The sequence below is a fragment of the Halichoeres trimaculatus genome, unplaced genomic scaffold (assembly GCF_033239565.1).
Source record: "Halichoeres trimaculatus isolate MK-OKI-2021-1 unplaced genomic scaffold, fHalTri1.1 fHalTri1_scaffold_15, whole genome shotgun sequence".
In the NCBI taxonomy this organism is placed as follows: Eukaryota; Metazoa; Chordata; class Actinopteri; order Labriformes; family Labridae; genus Halichoeres; species Halichoeres trimaculatus.
The window spans coordinates 33,628,378-33,650,355 of record NW_027437193.1 but is presented as its reverse complement, the minus strand read 5'-3'; the positions used below and the strand labels follow the sequence as shown (position 1 = coordinate 33,650,355).

Sequence of the window (21,978 nt, the reverse complement as noted above, 5' to 3'; positions counted from 1 at the left end):
AACATGTCTGTGTGAACCTTCAATGTGAGTTATTTGTCTAATTTTTTATATAGAGATGTTCACATTTAATATCAAAAAAACAATTTTGACACAATCTTTATTATTTTTCGTTTTTCCATTTTTAAAACCAGGACAGAAAACGTGTTTTTTTCTGTTTTGTCGTTTTGTTTTAAAATAGAAAAATAAAAACAACAAGTCAGTTTTTTCGTTTTTTGATTTTGTTTTGAAACACAATAACGAAAGAACGAACCATACACAGATTCTGCTGTAATCCGTCCTCACATTTCTCTCATTTCACACTCTTCCATCCCAGCAGATACCGTGTGCGCTGCGTTGTTTCAAACGGTAGTTTAATATCTAACGTTGGATATGCTGAGCAAAAGGGCCAGGCTACTGTATGTAGCCTACAGCAGGCTGTCAGAAAAGTGTGTCTCGCCCTGAAACCACTTCTGTCACGAACCTGTCAGACTATCAAGCAGGACGGCCGGTGAAGAGAGCGGTTCTGTTAATTATTTATTATATTTTATTAATGACATTATGCTGAAACATCAGACTGGGATTAGTGATTTTGACCTGCTGGGCAGCAATTAAAAAAAAAATGTTTTTTTGGAAGTGTTGTGAACGCAGCGAGCTGGGACGAATGACCGCCTGTGCCCAATAGAAACGAGGCAGCCAGCTAGGAGCGGAAGAAAACGCTTCATGGCAACGCTGCTATAACTTTCACTCATTAAGAAATGTTTCTCTGCTTGAAAGAGAACCGCCCTTGAGAGCCATATACACCACTGTGATTGGTAGGTTTGTTCCGCTCCACGCAAAACACTGTAAAGTGCCGTTCATATGAAACTCGCGGGCCGCACTACTATTAAACTTGAATAATTAGACGGGGGCCACAAACTATCGGCCCGGGGGCCGCAATTGGCCCGCGGGCCGCGAGTTTGAGACCCCTGCTCTACATACTCCCTACACGCCGCCTTCTGCCTCAGCCTGGGGACACACAGCTGTGGGGGAGACGCTGGCTCTCTGTCCTCTGGCTCCAGGATTGAACCTGAGGAAAACTCTTAGCCATGGAGCAGAGCTGCTCTTCAGGTGCTGGTGTCTCTGCTCCTGTACAACACTCTCCATCTGTTCGTACATCAACAGCACAGCACCTCCAGCAGCAGGTACACTTCCCTCCTAACAGGCCTGTCTCTCTTTCTGGTGTTAGTTTGGCTGTTGGCTGTCACACTGATAACGGAGCCTGCTCTCCACCAGCACAGACATCAAATCATCAGATGATGATCACATGAGTATCACAAACAGCACTACCTCCCACCTCACTCTGCTTTATCATTTAGGCTTATTACCTCCTCTGCTGCCTGTTTGATAAGATCTGACCGAGCACAGCAGCTGCACACACAGCAGGGGGCGGTGTTTGAAATCTTCATCCAAAAGAAAAAGATAATAAAAGGCAAGAAGTCATGTTTGCTTTTCTCAGATCCTGCACACAAACTTTTTTTTCCTCAGGTTTATGGCATCCAAACGCAGTTCCTCCACTGTCCACTGGAGGCTGTCTCCTCCTAAGTACGTCAATCCCCATCCAGCTGTGTCACACAGACCTGGACCACGCTAAGTGTCATCAGCCTGCCTGGACCCCAAACTCAAATCCAAAACCAAGGTGCCAGGTTTCCCACAGCACAGTGCTGTGAGGGTTTCACTTTAGGAGGAACTGAAAATAACACTGGACCGTCTCTGCAGCTGACATCTGCAAAGACACTACAAACACCATCAGCACAGAGAGACTTTTCCTCAATCAACTGGACTTTCACATACATAGCTCACTTTGTAAAGTGCTGCAGTGTAAGGTCAAGTTTAGACAAAGACTTGATGATGTCTGGGTCTGAGTCACACACACAAGCTAGCGAACAACACAGAGGCAGCCATCGTAAACAGGCTTTGTTCCTCTGAGGCAGCACGTGCTGCTGGAACTGCTGAATGACTAACAATGGTCCAACAAACAAAGAGTGTTCAACATTCAGCACAGACAGGCTGATAAAAGCACACATTATTAAAAACTGCAGCACAAAAGCTTTTCTGTGAAATAAAGAGAGGTGACGGGCTCAAGCTGCGCTCATGAGACCAAAAGCTTCTGCTGAGAATTATAAACAGGTTCTCGAACGAGCAGACCAGAGACCAGAAGACAACTGCAGAGTGCTCTGGAATCAGAGCAGCCAGAAGGCCAAACCTCTGAGCCCAAACACTCAGGCTGGTTCTCATGGAAACATACTGGTGTGACACCTTTGACACCACCAAGACATTAACACTAAGGCTGGTTCTCATAGAAACATACAGGTGTGACACCTTTGACACCACCAAAACATTAACACTAAGGCTGGTTCTCATAGGAACATACAGGAGTGACACCTTTGACACCACCAAAACATTAACACTAAGGCTGGTTCTCATAGAAACATACAGGAGTGACACCTTTAACACCACCAAAACATTAACACTGAGGCTGGTTCTCATAGAAACATACAGGAGTGACACCTTTAACACCACCAAAACATTCACACTAAGGCTGGTTCAAACAGAAACATACAGGTGTGACACCTTTAACACCACCAAAACAAACACTGAGGCCGGTTATGTGTTATATGAGGTGAACTAGAGAACCACCAGGTACTAGACTGTGGAACGACCGGTTATCAGATTGAAGAACCACCAGGTTCTAGACCCGAGAGCCCCCAGGTACTAGGTTGAAGAACCACCAGGTATCATAGTGGAGAACTTGTGTGGTCCCTTCAACCTGATAGTATCTTGTGACCTTCTTTTATTCCTGTGCCCATGTGAGCGTGTGACTCAGGGTTTCTGGACTGTTTTTTTGCACTGCTTGCAGTAGAACACGTGCTTTATTTAGGATGAGACAGTTGACCATGAAGCTTTAATTTATTAAATGAGGGATTTGTTCGTCGGTCAGCAGGCCGACAGCAGTAGAATCAACAAAATGCTCTCACTTTATGTTGTCTTTCAGTCAAGATCCCTCTGGAAGGTTCAGAACTATTTTGAACTGTTTCAGACGTGGTCTTAGTTCCTACTTCCGTCCTGACCTGAATCATTACTGTAGCACACCTATAGGGTCTTACACCCTTAACCTTCAAAGTCTGTAGACCATGTCCACATCCTGTGACACTCTCATAGCTCAAGCCAGGTTTTGTTCAGAGTCCCTCAGTGAGGTCTGTGGAAATGACTCATTTCACCTGTGTCCACAGGGGGGCAGTGTTCAGTATGTGGGGACTTGGCCGTGGAGACCTGTTTATGCCCTGCTATGGACCAAAGCACAGAAATCTGGACTAAAACTGGAGAGGTTCTCTTCCTGGGTACTGTCCATGTGCTGTTGGGCAAGGCATTGGGCCACCCCCTGCTTACTCCTGAAGGAAGAATAAAATCTTCTTCTTTGTACCCTGCACCTTGAGCCTCTGCTCCCCTCCTCTAAGGGGTCTTAATGTTCACATTGAAGGGTCCCTCCATGATGTACAACAGCAAATGCTAACAGCGCATGGTAAGAGATGCTAACATTTTTAACCTGCAGACTGACTCAGTCTGTGATCAGATTGTCCCTAAAACACTTTGAGATTTAACCAATCAGAATCAAGCATTTAACACAGCCAGCTGATTGTGGTTTCCTTGCACATACTCTGCCCTCTGGTGGCTGATTAGTGCCCTCCATTCATTCAGCTCTGAAGCTTTGTAACAATGAGAGGTCTTCAGGCACAGTTTAAAGTATGAGCCCCACAGAGCAGGGTGGGGGTCAGGGTTTGGGTCTCAGTGCAGAGCTTTTTTCATCAGCTGACAGTGACCCAGACTCCTGACAGACCCTGAACATGAATCAAACGGAGTCTGAGGGTGAACAGAAAGAGAAACAAAGAGGAGTGCTGATGAGCAGCAGAGGTGAGCACAGAGAGGGTACAGACTAAAGAAGGCCTCAGTCCCTGATCCGTGTCCATCACAGAGCTGCAGCATACGCCTGACAGCAGACGCCTGACAGCAGACGCCTGACAGCAGACAGCTCTCAGGCTGAATTCACAGTGTCTCTCTGTTCACATGAATCCACTTGATGAGTCCACACTAAGAGCTGTCCTCCCACACACCTGCAGGAAGAGGACAGGTGAGATCACTGTGTGCTCTCATCAAAGGTTAATAAGAGACGTTTCCTGGGGAGCTCACAGATAACACATCTGTGTGTGTGTGTGTGTGTGTGTGTGTGTGTGTGTGTGTGAGTGTGTGTGTGTGTGTGTGTGTGTGTGTGTGTGTGTGTGTGTGTGTGTGACAGACACACACTAATGATGGAGAGTCCCACACCCCGAGGACACAGCCGAGGTTAGGAGCTGGGACTCAAACACATGGTCAGAGAGAGCAAGACAGAGGTCTCTTCTTCATCACTAACAGCTGATGTTCTCTGACCTCACTGAATCTAACAGGAGCTCACCACAGGAGCTTTCTTCTTGATGGGTTTAAGTCATGTGACCTCTTAGTTTCAGCGGCCATCTCTGGGGTCCCTTTCCAGCGTCTTCGCTTTAGTCTGCTGGAAATTATGGAGCGTGTATCTTCAGTGTGTTTATCCATGTTTTCCACGGGCCCTCTCCTTATACCCAGAGATCCCCAGAGTGTGTGAGCTGAGTGGACACAATCGTCCCTCCTCACTCCCAAAGGTGTCCATCTCTGTCGCTCCTCCCTTAAAGTTCCATCATGCTGCTCTGCCTCTTACACCTTAGTGCCCCACCAAGACTGCATCCATTCTTCCTCCACACTCCCTCCACACTCCCGCTCCAGGCCCGTTTCATGCTCGCTCCACACTATCTCCACGCCCACCCAACGCCTGCTCCATGCACTCTTAAGGCTTGCTCCGCATCCCAAGCCTGCTCCACGCTCATTCCACTCCTGCTCCATTCTCCCACCATGCTAGATCCCTGCCTGCTCCATGCTCCTTGCTGAAACTCCAGACAGGCTGTTCTGCCTATTACCCCTTAGTGCTCCACTAAGAAAACATTCTGCTCCACGCTCACTCCATGCCCTCTCCACGCCTGCTCCATGCTCACTTCACACTTGTGCCTCATGCTCACTCCACACCTGTTCCTTGCTTTCTCCAAGCTCCTGCTCAGTGCCTGCTCCATGCTCCTTCCACACCCCTGCTTCAAGCTCCCGCTCCAGGCTTGCTCCATGCCTGCTCCATGCTACCTCTATGCTTTCACCATGCTCTACCCCAAGCCTGATCCACGCTCCCTCCATGCCCTCCATCTTACTCCATGCCTGCCCCCCAGCTGCTCCCCACTTAATCCATGCCCACCCCACGCTCACTCATTGCATGCCCCATGCACGCTCTATGCACGCTCTATGCACCCACCACACCTGCTCCACACTCCTACAACACTCGCTCCACGCTCTCTCCACGTTCCCTTTATAATAAATAATGTTGTGATATTGGTTCTGATTCTGGCCCAGGTCTGCTTCAGACCCATGGTGTGAGGGAAACCGGCTCCCCGCCCACCCACTCAGGTCATGTTGAACACAAAGCTTACTGGTCCGTGGCTTCACCACGGGTCACTGACACATGATAAATTCTTTTCTTCATCACGCGAAGGCGGGTCATCAACATGCTCCACAGAGGTCCTTACTCCAAGCTTTGCTTGGTCAGTGTAGGAACCAGGATCGCCCTGTGAGTTGATGATGCACAGCTGAGGATGTGACATGAACTCATGACAAGGTGGCGCTGATGTGCTAAAGGCTGAACACAGAGCAAATTTTGAGAGCTGTGGAGTTTACCTTCAGTGTGCTCTTAATGTGAGCTCAGGGAGCTGCTCTCTGCTCCGAGCAGACAGGCAGAGAGCAGCATGTCATCAGGATGAAGTCTGAAGACAGGATGTGTTGATTTCCTCTCACTCTCCGACTCAGACGCTGGAGTCTAACCAGGCTCTGCCGTCCCTAGATGAAGTCAAAGCCTCTCCTCACAGGAACATTTTCTCACCTCAAGAGTTAAATATCTGCTCAGACTGATGGTGGCCAGCAGCCCTGGACCCTCACAGTGACTCCATAAACCTGATGGTGTCTGATGGGTGTGTGTTTGTGTGAGAGTGTGTGTGAGTGTGTGTGAGCAGCTCCAGGCCTGGCTGTGGGTTTCACTCAGCTTCATAAACACTCAGAGAGACGGAGCGCATGTCTGATTTACTGTCCACATTATGTGTCTGAGGCAGCTGTGGCTCTTTGTTTCCCTGTTGGTTTTATTGATCACTGAATCACCTCCTCTGTCAGAGAGGACAGAGGTTTAAACACTGTCTGAATAAGCACCATCAGCTCTCTGAGAGCTGTTCATGATGGAGATACGATCAGAGCAGACATACACAGAGGAAGGTTTCCAGTGGGGCATGATGGAGAGAAAGGATTTAAACTCTTCCATTTAGATGTGTTGGAAATGAAACCATGATCACAGCCAGGCAGTATGCTCGGACCACACTCCTCCCAGCCTGAATAAAGACGTTTACAACCTGGTCGGATCTGATCTCAGTCTGGATCAGATCTGATCTCAGACTGAGATCAGATCTGATCTCAGACTGAGATCAGGTCTGATCCAGACTGAAATCAGATCTGATCCAGACTGAGATCAGGTCTGATCCAGACTGAGATCAGATCTGATCCAGACTGAGATCAGGTCTGATCCAGACTGAGATCAGATCTGATCCAGACTGAGATCAGATCTGATCCAGACTGAGATCAGATCTGATCCAGACTGAGATCAGGTCTGATCCAGACTGAGATCAGATCCGACCAGGTTGTAAATGTCTTTATTCATGCTGTAAAGATGTGTCTGGTTAACTGTCTTCATATTGTAGCCTTTGAATGGGTGTGTATGTGGCTTCTGGAGCTTTTATAGCCTGCCTCAAGTGGACACTCAGTGAACTGCAGTTTTTAACCCTGCAGCTTCATGCCTACAGACCAGAGGTTGGTGCTGGGTCTCCTCCCCCCATGTCCTCTCATTTGTTGTAAATAGATTACCACTTTCACCTTTGTAAATATGCATATATATCTGCCTCCCCCCTCTCCCTGTGAACCCCAGTCTACCTCTAAACCCTTCCTCTGAACCACCTCTGTTCGAGCCTGTGCAGTAACTAAAGCTTGTTGAAATAATCAGTGTGAATTCTGAGTGTGTGACACGTAACAACATGAAGTGTGTGTGGAGTGTGTTTGGAGTGTGTTTGGAGTGTGTTTGGGGTATGTGCAGAGTGTGTTTGGGGTGTGAAAATAGACTGTGGCGAACGCTTTTCAAAGTGAGAGTAGAGACAGAGCCTGAGGACTGAGTGGAGCAGTGAGGGAGTCAAACAGAGGTCCTGGTTCTGTGTCCTCCTTAACCACACCTGCCCCATATTTCCACTTCAAAGCTGCTGCGGGGCCAAATGAATCTACAGGAAAATTAACTTCTACAGGAAAACACATCAGCATTTTACAATGGAAACAAACAAAATATTACCTTGATTTGGAACTAGTTTTTAAAGTTAGACGTCCAAACATGACGTTGAAATAAACGTTGTACCTGGGCTTTGGTAACGGGTCTGGGACTTTTTAATATGTCCAGAACACATTCAATCAGTGTGTGTAGCCCGCTGAAACAAACTCCACTTATCAACATAGACATGGTTATAAAGTACTGAATCTTCAATTTTCAATCTTGAGCAACTTCTCATGAAACTGGAATCACAAAGACAGGCAGAGTCCAAAAGCACAAAGTCAGCCCTGCTCATCACTCCTCAGACAGTGAAAAAACACACCGCTCTGTTTTAAAGTGATTAATGAACACCACAACTTTGGTTTTATTTGAACTCAGATGTATTTGTCTCATTTCAAACCATCTTATAGTGACTTCATTCAAGTTACTATACTTTACACTCATGTGTCTTCACTCAGTTTAGTCCAGCAATCTTTATTTGGAGTTATCTGTGAAATCAGATGTCTGATTTTTCATTTAAAAGCTGAAAAAGACATTTTGAGTGTCTTCTGTTTTCTGCATAGAAACATAGTAGATCAAAGTATGAAAACCATCCACACTAAATATTATATTCAAAGCATTCAGCAGCTGCTTTCAGCTCAAATCCATCAAGTCAATTATTAACTGTCTGATCTACAATCAGCAAAATTAGGAATGAATTAAGCTCAAAGAGTTGAATGCGAGCGCTCTTATTCTGCCTCCATCAACCTGAACAAACCACAGGAACTCTGTTATCTCCTGACTGTGGAGGGTGTCTCACCATATCCCCTGAGTCTGGTCCAAAAACTGTCCAACATGCACACACAGTCTCTGTCACGTCAGCTGTCTGTTCCTGATGCAGAGTGATGAAGCCGATCGTCCGCAGAGGCCATACGAGATATGACGCGGGCTTTGAACTGCTACAGGGCGCCAGTCAGTCACGTGAGCTGAGCACCATCTCTGATTGGACAAACTCATGATCCAAACTTCTACACTGCTGAGGTAGAAAAAAATTCCCCCCTGTACAGTGTGTGCTGATGGAGAAATTTGTGTTTCAGACCCAAGCTGTTTTTGAACCAGGCTGTAAATATGCTTTTAATGCTGTAAGGTCTGTCTTTGGACTGGGTGTATATGTGGTTTCTGGTCTTTCTGCAGCCAGACTCAAGAGGATTCTCCATAAACAACAACTTTTAGCACTTCCTTCAGGATTCATTTTTCTAAACCCAATGTTAGGTTAGTTCATCACTTTCAAGTTACTTTATGGGTGACAGTTGGTGGTAATATACATGAAAAAAACAAAGACAGTGTTTCAGATGTGATCTCATCTTTAAGATAACCCCAGAGAACATAAGATCTCTCCATCTCTGAGGTGCATCAGACAATCTGATGTAGTTTACCTTGTTATCCAACAGAGGGTGCTCTAAGATTTCACTGTCGAGTTGACGCATGGCATGCCCTGCTGACCTTAACAAAGCTACTGTTAATTAGCTGTTGTACCGCTATGGAAATGGAGGACAATAGTAAAAAAAGCTGTCCAAAGTGGACAGTTGGACATCAAAACATCGAACACCTCATAAACCCCAGATACGTCTGCAGTCCGACTCCATTCTGTTCTGTGTTGACTGGGTTTGTCAACTCACACCATCTGTGTGTTCAGTCCAACAAGCAGCGTGACTGACAGACAGCTGGAGTCTCAGACCGAGGAGTTCCTGCTCCCCTCTCTCCATTGATCAGTCTCTCTTCATTCATGTTGGGCTGTTAAACCTCTAACCTGTTGACTCCTGGTCTGGCTCTGCTCATTACGTCCATTTGTTGTCGTAGTCAAGACAAACACAAACTGACTTTGATACAGTCTGTTTTAGTCTGAAAGTCACTGGGTGTTTTTAGGTGTTTCCTGTCACAACTTCCTTCCCAGCTCCATCTCCCCTATGCTGAGTTTACGCCCCTCAGCTCTGCGTCTGTCAAAAATAGGATGACTGCGTATTGCCTGCAACATAGTGGACCAGCCACGCAGATGGACTGCAACAGAATGGATCCAGTGTGAGTTGACACATTGACTTGAATGGAAACCTATGTGATCCAGTGCTGTGACGGAGTGGAGACAGACTGCAGACACATCTGGTGTATTTCAGCCGTAGGAAGCAGGGTGTCTAAGAAGCCCCCATAACAAGGTCGTGTTGTGGTGTTTAAAGGGAGCTGGCTTTTTTTCTTTTCATGGGGGAGGTGATGTAATATCCTTCCTGTTATGTTGCTTTGAAGATTAACAGACTTTTAGTGGACTCACTTTAATCCATCAGAGTCAAATAGTCACTCTGTGCTGTGAACTAACTGCTGCTGTGAGCACAGACTGCATCAGAAAAAGTGCTGCACCATCAGTCTAATCGCAATCCCCATTGATTGTGTAATCGCACAAAAGGTTGTGACTTGATTACTACATGTGGGCCTATGTGTTTCCAAGCTTTCCAAACTCTCTGACACCTGTCTGAGCTGCGCTGAAACAATTAAGAAGCCAGGACCCTTATAGGTAGAGGTACAGATTATTAACAAGATTATTAACGAGGTTATTAACGATGTAATTGACAGGCGTAAAACCTGCTGCTTTTCAAAAATACTACTCTGATCATTTTTACATTCAGATAGTGAAGAAACATACATGAGTTTTTCTCAGAACACCCCCACTCCATTGAAGAAAATACCCTGTTTTTGGTGATATGGACGGACCATGATGTTTAAAACACAGACTGGGACGGCGATGAGTGATCACCCAGAGTGGTGAAGGTTGGACAAACATGCTGGAGAAGGTGTTTGACTTTTACCTGGGGAAAGCTGAGTCCCATCTTTCTCTGTAACTCCCTTTATCCCACCAAATGAACCCTCCATTCAGCATAAATCCATCTGCTAATGGTAACATAATGTACCTGTAATGAGATACACTCTGACAAGCAAGGGCGGGTCCAGACTTTCAGACTGGGGTGCCCCAACTAGGGCACTGGCTTATGCAGGGAGGCATTAGGAATTATGTGAGCCCACACTCCAATGAGTAGCATTTTTTTTGCTTATTTGTTTGTATTAAAAACCAAACTTGACTACAACAGAGCTTTGACATAAATATATATATATATATATATATATATATATATATATATATATATATATATATATATATATATATAAAAACATTTAAAAATAAGGTGGGAATATATACAACACATTTTTAGGTACCCTGAGGCATAAGGAACACATGAAAAAAGTGTTATGGTTCTATCTTTACAAAATCTACACAGTCCTGCACCTAAGATAAGCTGATTTGATTTTTAGGACGTTTTTTGCTTCTGTCACATTTTTACTCGATGTGGGCTCAATGTTCATTGCAATATGAACTTCTGTACTTCTATGAGGTCAGGAGAACCAGGGCTAAAGGCTAAAAATTGTGAGGAACTATGTACAAAACACTTTTTTCAAGTCTTCTATCTGAACACACAAACTGTTGCTCATTGGTGCAGAGCAGCCCCAAGCTGAAACATGGCACCAGGAAGATGGAAGGAAATTTTCAAAGAATTCTTTAGATTTAAATACAAGACATTTGTCGATCATTCAGGGCTTGTTTGATGCAGTAGAGAGTGTAAAATTACCTGTTTTTTTTACAGAACTGAGCTAGAGCAAACGGTTGATTTTCTGTAGATTTTCAAAAAGGACGTGTGAATAAACGAGATGTGGACGGCAGTCCCCTTAACAGCGCTCTCTCTTCATCCCGGTTCAAAGTTGCTGACGTCTGGTGTGATACATTCAGGGACCATCGGAAATTTGAAAATCTGACAAGAACACCACTTTTTTCATGTAGGATAAACGGTTTGTAAATGCCAGACATTTGAAAATAAGTGCGTCTTTGAAAGCCTCGCGGGTTTGGGATCCAGATTAATCTGCGTCTATTTTTATGACGCGTTAGTTTGCGGTGTAATTAATTAATCTAATTAACACATTAAAATAACAGCCCTAATATACATATATACATATATATATACATATATATATATATATATATATATATATATATATATATATATATATATATATATATATATATATATATATATATATATATATATATATATATATATATATATACATATATATATATATATATATACATATATATATATATATATATATATATGTACATACATATATATATATATACATACATATATATATATATATATATATATATATATATATATATATATATATATATATATATATATATATATATATATATATATATATAATATAAAAGTCTAAACAACAAAATCCTGTTTATTTTGGTTAGATGTTTTTTTTTGTGGACAGATTAAAAAAAATCTAATTATTTACAGGATTTGTAATTAATTAATCTAATTAATCACATTTTAATCTTACATCTGCTTAAGGTCCCCACATAAAGAATTTGAATTCTAGGGCATTACAAAATTATAGTGTGTGACTAATGGAATGAATACACAAAAAATAAAAGATTTGTAAATCCTTTTTTTTTTTCCAACTGGTCATTATTAATTAAAATGCCTGTGTTCCCTGTCATTGACATTTGATTACTGTTTACTGCGTCTATAGAAGTAAACTAAATTTTTCAGTGGAGGGAGGCGGGGTCTGGTGGAGCTTGTCAATCAAAATCCCGCTCGCAAACTACTGTGGGTGGTGCGCTTTTTGGACGAGAGCCCAACATGGATATGAGGAGAAATGTGAGATGACAGAGACACAGAGAGACGCTGCGAGTCAGAAAAGTTCAGGCAGCTCACGCTCCAACTGAGGATGTGTCATGGTAGTTCAGAGCGGGGCCATCGTGAGAAAAGACGACGGAGATCATGGAAAGGATCAAAGGATGGAGTGCCCGAGTTGAACACGATCAAAAGAGTTTGATATTTCTATTTTTTGGACCAAAAAAAGGAAGAAAGACATAAAAGAAGAGAGTCTACTCTTCTTAAGTAACTTTGGTGTTTACATGGTTGTAGAAAACATTATTCGGGTCTTAAAAGATCGTGTTAGATGCTCTAAAATGGCTGGCAGCCCATGAGTTAATCTTGTGTTGATTTTGATAACGCGTTAATGTGTGGTATATATATATATATATATATATATATATATATATATATATATATATATATATATATATATATATATATATATATATATACCCCAATGATATTACCCCCCAATGATTTTGAAAGTTTTCATACTAAGAAATGAATGAAGAGTGTCTGATTTTTATGGCAGCTTTTTATTTTTAACAGTGTTAGAAAGGATATCAAAAAAAATGAGAAAATTACATGAAATGAAAAATAATAATTAATTTGCATTTCATTGATGGAAATAAGTATTTGACCCCTGAGCAAAACATGACTTAATACTTGGTGGCAAAATCCTTGTTGGCAAGCACAGCAGTCAGACTTGTAGTTGCTTACCAGGTTGGCACACACATCTGGAGTAATTTTAGCCCACTCCTCTCTGCAGATCATCTCCAAATCCTAGAGGTTTTGTGGCTGGCATTTGGAAAGAGTTTGCCACCAAGTATTAAGTCATGCATACTTATTTCCCTCAATGAAATGCAAATTATTCTTTATTTTTCATTTCATGTAAATTCTCGAATTTTTCCTTGTAATTCTTTCTAACACTGTTAAGATAAAGCTGCCACAAAAATCAGACACTCTTCATTTATTTCTTAGTATGAAAACTTTTAAAATCAGCAAGGGGTCAAATTCTTTTTTGCTCCACTGTATAAGCTTTCTTAGCTGTGTTTTAAATTCAAAATGTATAAAATTATTATTAGTTTTTTAATTGTAAAGTTCATATTCAGGGATGGGTACTAAATTAGGTACTTCTAAAGGTACCCACTGAATTCCACCTGTAGCTCTGAGTATCGATTCACTCAAAATCAAAAGGTACCATGTTTAGGTACCTGAACACATCATTGTGACTGTGAGGGCGTGGAAGAGAAGATGATTTTTTAAACTGAACATAAAAAAACGCATACCAAATTTTATATTGAGAAATAAATATGTTAAACTGAAAACTGTAAGATTTTATAGTTAAACGAATTCACGTCACCACATTACACAAAAAAAGTACCAAATTGGTACCATTGAGCACCAATTGTAAGGTACCAGGCATCGGTACCACATCATGTCATATGCGGGAGGTACCCATCCCTATTCATGTTTCACAAATTCCAATAATCTCTGCGTATTCCCTTATAATAAAAACATGTAGCCTCATGGTACCATTCATTATCATCACAATCACTATATTGACCAAGCTAATTGCTGCGGCACAATTTTGCCAAATCGTGCAGCTCTGATCAAAAACACACACCATACATGACAAGATACACAATCTTTATTACACGCTCCAAAAACACCACAGGCAGTGAGCAACTCCACATGAAGACCAGGCACATTTCACAGCCTCAAGAAGGTATCAAGTCTCACAGAAGAGATGCACTCAGCTGTACACACACACACACACACGCACACACGCACACACACTCAGTGGCACCAACAACACTGTGAGAAACATCCCCACACAGTGCACTTACACCATCAAGTTCTCTGTGTGAAGGCAGTTTATAGACTGATGAGGTCTCTGTGGGGTTAACTCTTTACACACACACACTCACATTCTCTCTCTCACACACACACACACACACACACACACACACACACACACACACACACACACACACACACACACACACACACACACACACACACACATACACACACACACACACACACACACACACACACACACACACACACACACACACACACACACATGCAGTTGTGCTCCAACTTAAAAACCCACACACCATCAGCGAACCTGGAGTGGAGTCCATGCAGAGAGCATCAGTGCAGCCCCTCTGACCCTCGCTGTGCATCACCAAGACACCATCAGACCCAGTGAGTGAGAGTCCTGAAAGCAGAGCAGCACCCCCACAGCACGTCCACACGCTTTTATTTTGAAGGGGTAACACAGGTGAGGGGTCAAACTGTTAGCCACCTGTAGCTTGGCTCGTGACTCAGTTAGTGTGAGGCCGTGATGATTCAGAGCGAACACTCTGTTTGTTTGAAGCCTTTGTTGGTTTATTTCAGCCCTGACTCACTGACTGCACACCTGTCCCTATTAAAAGCACACTTCACAGCTTCATCACAGCTCTATCTGAATTATCCCATCCTCCTCACAGGTGGAGAAAAACTGCTGCCAGGTTTTAACTGTCCAAACATGAGGACAACCTGCTCTACCACCGGATCTGATCCAGGTCCAGGTGCCTCCGGGGTAGTTACAGGAGGGTTAGTGCTGTTCATGGTGGTGTGACTACCTGACATGTGTCCTCCTCTCAGCTCAGAGGTCAGAGTGAAGATGGACCGATTGGACCGGAAGATGGACCGAGATGGATATGATTAAATTTAGGGGGTTAAACCCTACTGTCAGATGTGTCTCCAAGGTGATCATCAACTGACTGGATGCTGCTTTGCTCTCAGATCTCCCAGAGTACAGTGATGTGTGTCTGTCCCCAGTGTGTTTGTAGACCCAAACACTCACAGGCTGTGCTGCATTTGTGTGTGTGTGTGTGTGTGTGTGTGTGTGTGTGTGTGTGTGTGTGTGTGTGTGTGTGTGTGTGTGTGTGTGTGTGTGAGTGTGTGTCAGTGGCAGGTGTGTGAGCATGTTATTGTAATTTGCGCTGCAGACTGAAGTTGTTGTGGTAATCTACGTGGATTAACAGTCCCAGGTAAGAGCAGAGGAGAACGAAGTACTTCCACAGAAGGAGTCTGAGGGGGACAGAAACATCCATCAGGATACATTTTTCAGCTCCCAGCTGCAGGCTATGTGTTCAGCAAGCTAACACAACAACATCCATCACACAAGCCCTGGGCACAGACGGCAGCTTCCTCCAGCCAAGGCTTTATTAAAAGCTGACTTATCAAACACCTCATTCATGGAGGACCTGAGCGCTGAGACGGTCTGAGACCAACATCAGAGGGTTCCTGCTACAGCGCTGAGGAGGACTCTCTCTGATCGTCACTGGTAAACGGACTCTGCAGTCCTCACAGCTGGCTGAATCAGTCTGACAGTGACTATTAATCAAACCTTACCATAGTCATATATTCAGCTCCCAATGTTTCACAATGATGAGTAGGGGTGAGCGATATGGAAAAAAATTCATATCACAATTTTAATTTTGCAAAATTCTGATCACAACTTTTTTCTTTATATTATTCAGACTATTTTGGATGTTATTGAACAGTATAAAAAACAGTTGACCTATTTATAACCAAAGTTTTAAATAGAAAAAAAAGGTTAAAAGATGGTTTTGTTCAAACCCTTTTCTTATTACGCTAAACAATTTAGCACATTTTTGCCAAGTAAAATTAAAATCAAACAAAACTGATGATGTGCACAATGTTTAGTTTAACGCAAAAGGAAAATCAACTTGAACACAACATTAAAGGAACATGAGCAGTTTAGTGACTTTAGCTTGTTTTTTTGAGGTAGCACGCTCATGTTATTAAAATCTAATTCATATAAAAAGTATAATAAACAGAACCAAACATCAAGAAACCACGTTTTTTAACAACACTCCTGTCAAATACTAATGAAACTCAACTTCACTCCAGCGATGTTTCATTTAAAGTTGTTCAAAGATTTAACTTTCACAAGGTAAAAAAATCAACATACATGAAAATGTAAACTTGAGTGTCTGCTTTCAACACTGGAGGTCCAATGTAATCCAGAGGAACCACAAAAATCTGTACAGAATATGTTTGTTCAATGTGAAAAGGAAATAAAGCAGTCCTTTTCGTTTCATCTCACAGATTTTTAGCCATATGGGGACCACATCCTTTACAAAGTCAAATGTTTCTGCTTCAGTCTCATCTGTACAGAGCTGACTTGTTGTGTCCTCATCAAATACCTGGACCAAAGCTTTTTGTTTTGGCTGTGGTGATGACGGTGTAGCTGCCGCTCTCCTCGCCTTTTGACTCTGAGCAGACTGTTTCGATTGCCGTCTTTTTGGCTGGTTAAAAGGGTTCGTTGTGTTTCTGTCTGTACAAACTTTCTGTTGTAAACGTTGAAAATGACAGTTGTTTGTGTTGTGTCGCTTTGGGAGAACTCAGACCAGTTCCATATTACAGAGACACAGTTTCTTTTGGGGACTAACTCGTCACTTTCACTTTAGTTGGCAGCCATGCTTTCTGTAAGTGAGGATCAAAAGAGGAGGGAGATTAACAAACCAAGTCACTGCCAAAGGTATGCTCTGATTGGTTCATTGGTGTGTCTGTAGTGCCAACATGAAGCAGGTTGGCTAATGGTGCATGGGCACGCAGACATATGGCTCAGACAGCACTGTGAGGGATAGATTGTGCACTACAGCTGGTTCTATGATCTCTGTGCTCTGGCAGATCGTCATCACATTCTGATCCTTCACTATCTGAGATCGTTATATCGTACGCCCCCAATGATACGAGCCTTTAAATGGAGGTGAAGTGAACCCTGGGGTCAAAACATGATTTATAATCCATGTTTCTAATACTGAAGTACCCGGTGCTGCATGGAGAGTGTATATAGTGAATCAGGCTGGACACCGAGAGCTGCTCTGGAGTAGATCTCATCACACATACCACCACAGGTGAAGTCTGGGGCCATCGCCCTTCATCAGACACGAAGGGCACCACCGGACGGGTCAGCGCCCTGTACGGCTGAAGGCTATCACGAGAGATGCTCTGGAGCAAGTCATTTCCAGGTCACCAGATCAGACTTTAACGACATGTAATGACTCCACATGACTCGTCCAGAGGCCACATGTGTTGATGTGAGCAGGAGAGTTCTCTTTACATCAAACTGCCACAGCACATTAACTACACAAACATGAACTCAGGGCTGTCCATGCTTTTCTCACTGAAAGACACGTGAGTTAGGGAAACCAACAAGAGCCAGGAACTCTTTATTAACCCTGTGAGAGCAACATATAAACACTCTGAGTGTGAACTCACTCTTTCTTTCTTGATCCCGGATGATGAGTGATCAGTTCTCTGCAGTGTTACGAGCTGCGTTGACTTCAGCACACTCTGCTTCTGACTCCCAGACATCCTAAAGCATCTTTACATCAACCACACTCATGGAACAACCCCAGCAGCAGAGAAATGTTATCTGATAGAAATGTTGGATGGAGGTCAAATCTCCTGTCGGGCTGCCCAGATATCATCTTCATTCAGGAAACACAGCAGAAGGAAAACTAGTGGATCCTCAACTTTGACCTGCTGTGGTCCCGTGTGTGTATCTATTCAGCAAAGACTGCAGAGAGGTTAACAGAGAGCACTCCATGCTTTCAGCTCTTCTCTCCATCCCCCCATGACTTTCACTGTTCCCTCAGCTACAGCTGAACGTGTGGCATCAAACACCAACTCACTCACACACACACACACACACACACACACACACACACACACACACACACACACACACACACACACACACACACACACACACACACACACACACACACACACACACACACCTGGGTTTAAACTTGTTAAAGTGGTGAAGTGGCCTCGTCGTTCTGACAGGAACCACTGTATATAGGTACAAAGCAGGAGTATAACAGATGGATTACATCACAGAAGGACTCAGCTTGTTGTTGTAGATGATGGATGTCACAGATTCAGCCTGGTAATGACCACAGCCCCACTCTGACCTCTCTATAAAACCTGATCATCACAGCAAGGCAGCCATTACTGACGCAGCTGTTAGCAGTTGTTAGCAGCTGTTAGCGCCACCACCACAGCTCTAAAACACACTAACAGGTGCGACAGGCACAGAGCCTGACCCCCGGTCAATCAGAGCTGTTTGGATGAGTCATCGTCCTCCAGGACTCTCACCTGGACAGCTAAATGATGCACCCCTCCATCATTTCTCCTGTCATACAGTCAGGGCTGTAATTCTTTTTACAGGACTAAATCATTTCTGAGGATAACAGCTTTATTAATGAAGATCAAACATTAAATAAAGGTTAAAATAATAAAATAAAAAGATCTAACGTTAAAATTGTAAACCAGGCTTACACCCACGCTCTACTCTACCTCAAAGATTTAAACCTCTTCAAGAAAAATCTAACACAGACACTTCAACAAGATCCTGCCAGGGGTATCTGAGTTCTTTCTGCTCGCTCTCTCTCTCTCTCTCAACACATACACACTAGGCTTGTCACAGTACTGGATTGCTAACTTTGATACGATATTTTGAAAAATATTGATTTTCGATACGATTTTCGATACCACGCAACCTGGGCTTGACATAAACATTTCTGCTCACCAGCCACTGTGGCTAGTTGTTATCCAAATTTACTAGCCACTCAGCATTTTCACTAGCCACAATTTTGTTGTTGGATAATTATGTTTAATATGATGAAAGCGGACAAAAACATGCTAAAGTTTACTTGAACTGGATTTACAACCTTTTTAAATGTGAATGACCTCTGATTACACTTAAATCAAGACTACATAAATGTTTAACCACATTATCAGGTATTCGGTTCTAAAACAGTTGTGCTCCTTTAATATGAGAATATGCAGCCAGTTAAGACAAAGTAATTTAAGGAGAAGTTTATTTTCGCATTGAATGAAATTTGTTATGTTTGAAGGTTAGTTGAAAAGATAAAAACTAAACTGAAAAACTAGCAAGAAAATACGTCTGCTTAGATATTTATTTACAACAGTAATTTTTCAGTCATAAACCAAGTACCATACTTTCTGGACTATGTCACTTCGTAGTATGATTATACATTTTTTTAAAGTCCTATCAGTGAAAAGAAGAAAGTGCGTCATGAAGACGAAAACAGCAGATAGGCTATAAGTCACACTGGACCATAAGTTTCATTTATTTAGAATGATTTGGTTTGTTTACAGTATTTCCAGAGTGAACTTTTTACATGTAACTGTGATAAGTGTTTGTACATTAGGAGGTGTAAATATTGTTCCTACAGCTACTTGTATCTGTAACCAGTTTCTCTTCTCTACGTGCGCTCCTCTCCTCTCCCCCTCCTCTCCCCTGCTCTAGGTGAGTGTTGCTGGTGAGATCGGTGCAGTGTGAGTTCAAAAGAGCTCCGTCCTCACTTTTCAAAAATTTACAGGAGTTTTGGCGCTAGTTTGTGACTCAAAACTCAGAATCTGTTTACAATAGAGAGCCAAAAAGACATGAGTGAAGTTTTAGACCACGTATCAGGAGCTAAACACCAGGAGCTGTCGGGCTTTCCGGAGGCTCGAGAGGAGCGTGTCCAATGAGCAAACACTGTGTGCAGGCAGTGCTCATGGGAGTTGTTGTGTCATCGTCTCATACTGCAATGGGTTTAGTATTTCAGATGCCGTTTCAGAAAACTACAATTGAATAATTCAACCCGCCAAAGGTGCTAGTAGGAGTGACAGTGTTACCCGCTACAGCTGGACTTCAGTGTAAGCTAGCGTCTCTCTCTCTAAACTACGAGGCAGGACTCAGGGAGGGAGGGGCTGCATGCACTCCATGTGTGCTCTGTGTGTATGTTTTGTCGTCAGCACATGTTTAACCAGGGAAAGATGTTGAACACCGATCTATCGATTCTAGGGGAACTTTATATTGAATTGTTTGCTAAATTTCAGGATCGATATTTACTGATAAAATGATACTTTTGACAACACTAATACACACACACACACACACACACACACACACACACACACACACACACACACACACACACACACACACACACACACACACACACACACACACACACACACACACACACACACACACAAAACAGACAACTGGAATTGACCCTGAACAACTCAGGGTACAGTAACATTCCATCACCAAAGAGCTAAAGACTGAGCCTATTCAAGTTTAACCCCAGGCTTCATCAGCCTGAGCCTGCTCTAAAGTTAGCCTAAGCCTGTTCCAGAATCAGCGTGGGCCTGTTCTAGAGTCAGCGTGAGCGTGTTTTAGAATCAGTCCGGGCCTGCTCTGGATTTAGGCCAAGCTTGTTCTAGAATCAGAACAAGTTGGCTTTAGAATCGGTGTCAGTCATTTTTATAGTCAGTGTGTTCTGTTCTCTACACTGGAATAAGTGTGTCCCTGTTTTTAAATCAATGTGTGCTACAGCAGACTTATTGTAATCCAACTAAAGAGTCAGCGCAAGCCTGTTCTAGAAGTATCCCGAATTTTTGTCTGCCTGCTCTGGAATAAGCGTGTTTTTCCCCTTAATCACTGAGTCTACTTTGAAATAGGTGTGTCTATGCTTGCAAATCTATGTGTTTCTGCTCTAGAATTATTGTGTTCCAGTCAGAACAGATCTGTGTACAAATCACCTCCCAGCCCTACCACAGGAGGAGACGGCATCAGTCGATGAGTAGAAACAGTAATGGTGTACATGCTGAGCAGTAATGTACAGAGTGTGTGTGTGTGTTGCAAAGTGCGTGTGTGTGTGTGCGTGTGTTACAGAGTGTGTGTGTGTGTGTGTTTGCCTGTATGTGTGTGCAGGCTAACACTCACTTCTTCAGGGCTGCGATCAGATACATGCTCCTGGGCAGCAGCAGGTAGACCTGGTCTGTCAGCACAGCGTGGATGATCTTCTTGACCACGTACTTTGGCTCCAGGATGGGCAGCAGAGTAGGCCACCTGAGAAAGACCAGAACCAGGATTAAAAACTTAGCAGCCCATCAGCTTCGAGACACTCACCATCTTCACCACCATGCTCTTTCCCATGATTCACTGAGGGCTCTCTGATGCAGCAAGCTTCACCTGTGAATGAGCCTCAGGTATCAGGTGAAGGCGTTAATGAAACACAGGGACATGACGGCTCCTGTTCTGTTCAGGAGAAGACTGTCCAGGATTAGTCTGAACACCTGTGGAGGTCTGGAGGAGCTTCCTTCACCTGCTACAGCCTCTTTCAGACAGGTGTCAGAGACAGCAGGTCGTGACCATTACCCCGTCACCCCCGTCTTTGAGACTGACGAGCCAGTTGAGGTGACGAAGGGTTTGGCTCAGCCGACAAAAACCTGTTGAATTAATTTTACATGTGAGGTTTTTAACAGGACTCTGAGTCTGTCTGCACTGAATGACTCAGGTCCAATAATTCCTCAGAGCAGTGTGTGCAGCTGCAGGAATTACAGACGTAAAGGAGCAGGCCTGTTGTCACACGCAGCATAAAGCTCAGACTTCAGTCTAAGGCAGGTCAAAGTTTCTCTGACGTCTGGTTTATTTTTTGGTTTGAAGGACCGCAGGTAGGGATGTGAGCGAAAGGAAGTGACAGGCCAGGTTTCTGTGCTGAGGTGCAGCGTGTGTCCGGGGGCTGCTGGATGAATTAATGCAGGAAGACAAAGTTAAAGAGACACTAGTCTGCAAACACCTTTCAAACCAGACCTCAGGACATCAGTGGACAACCTGTAAACACAGAGGGGGTTCACAGA

At 43.4% G+C, this 21,978-nt stretch overlaps 1 protein-coding gene across 2 annotated transcripts in view; it reads right to left on the bottom strand.

The window, feature by feature from the left end:
• The window catches only part of LOC141804862 (epidermal retinol dehydrogenase 2-like), a 50,753-nt gene that overhangs the window by 3,942 nt on the left and 24,833 nt on the right, over positions 1 to 21,978 (bottom strand). Inside the window, exons 6-7 of one of the 2 annotated variants that reach the window (XM_074689510.1) lie at positions 21,062 to 21,187; positions 13,645 to 15,312 (exon numbers count right to left, since the gene is read on the bottom strand). In XM_074689510.1, coding sequence (XP_074545611.1) covers positions 15,210 to 15,312; positions 21,062 to 21,187 — 229 coding nt within the window. In that variant the 3' untranslated portion in view covers positions 13,645 to 15,209. Of the gene's footprint in view, positions 1 to 13,644; positions 15,313 to 21,061; positions 21,188 to 21,978 lie in introns of those variants that run through there. The other variant, XM_074689509.1, reaches the window with a different exon arrangement.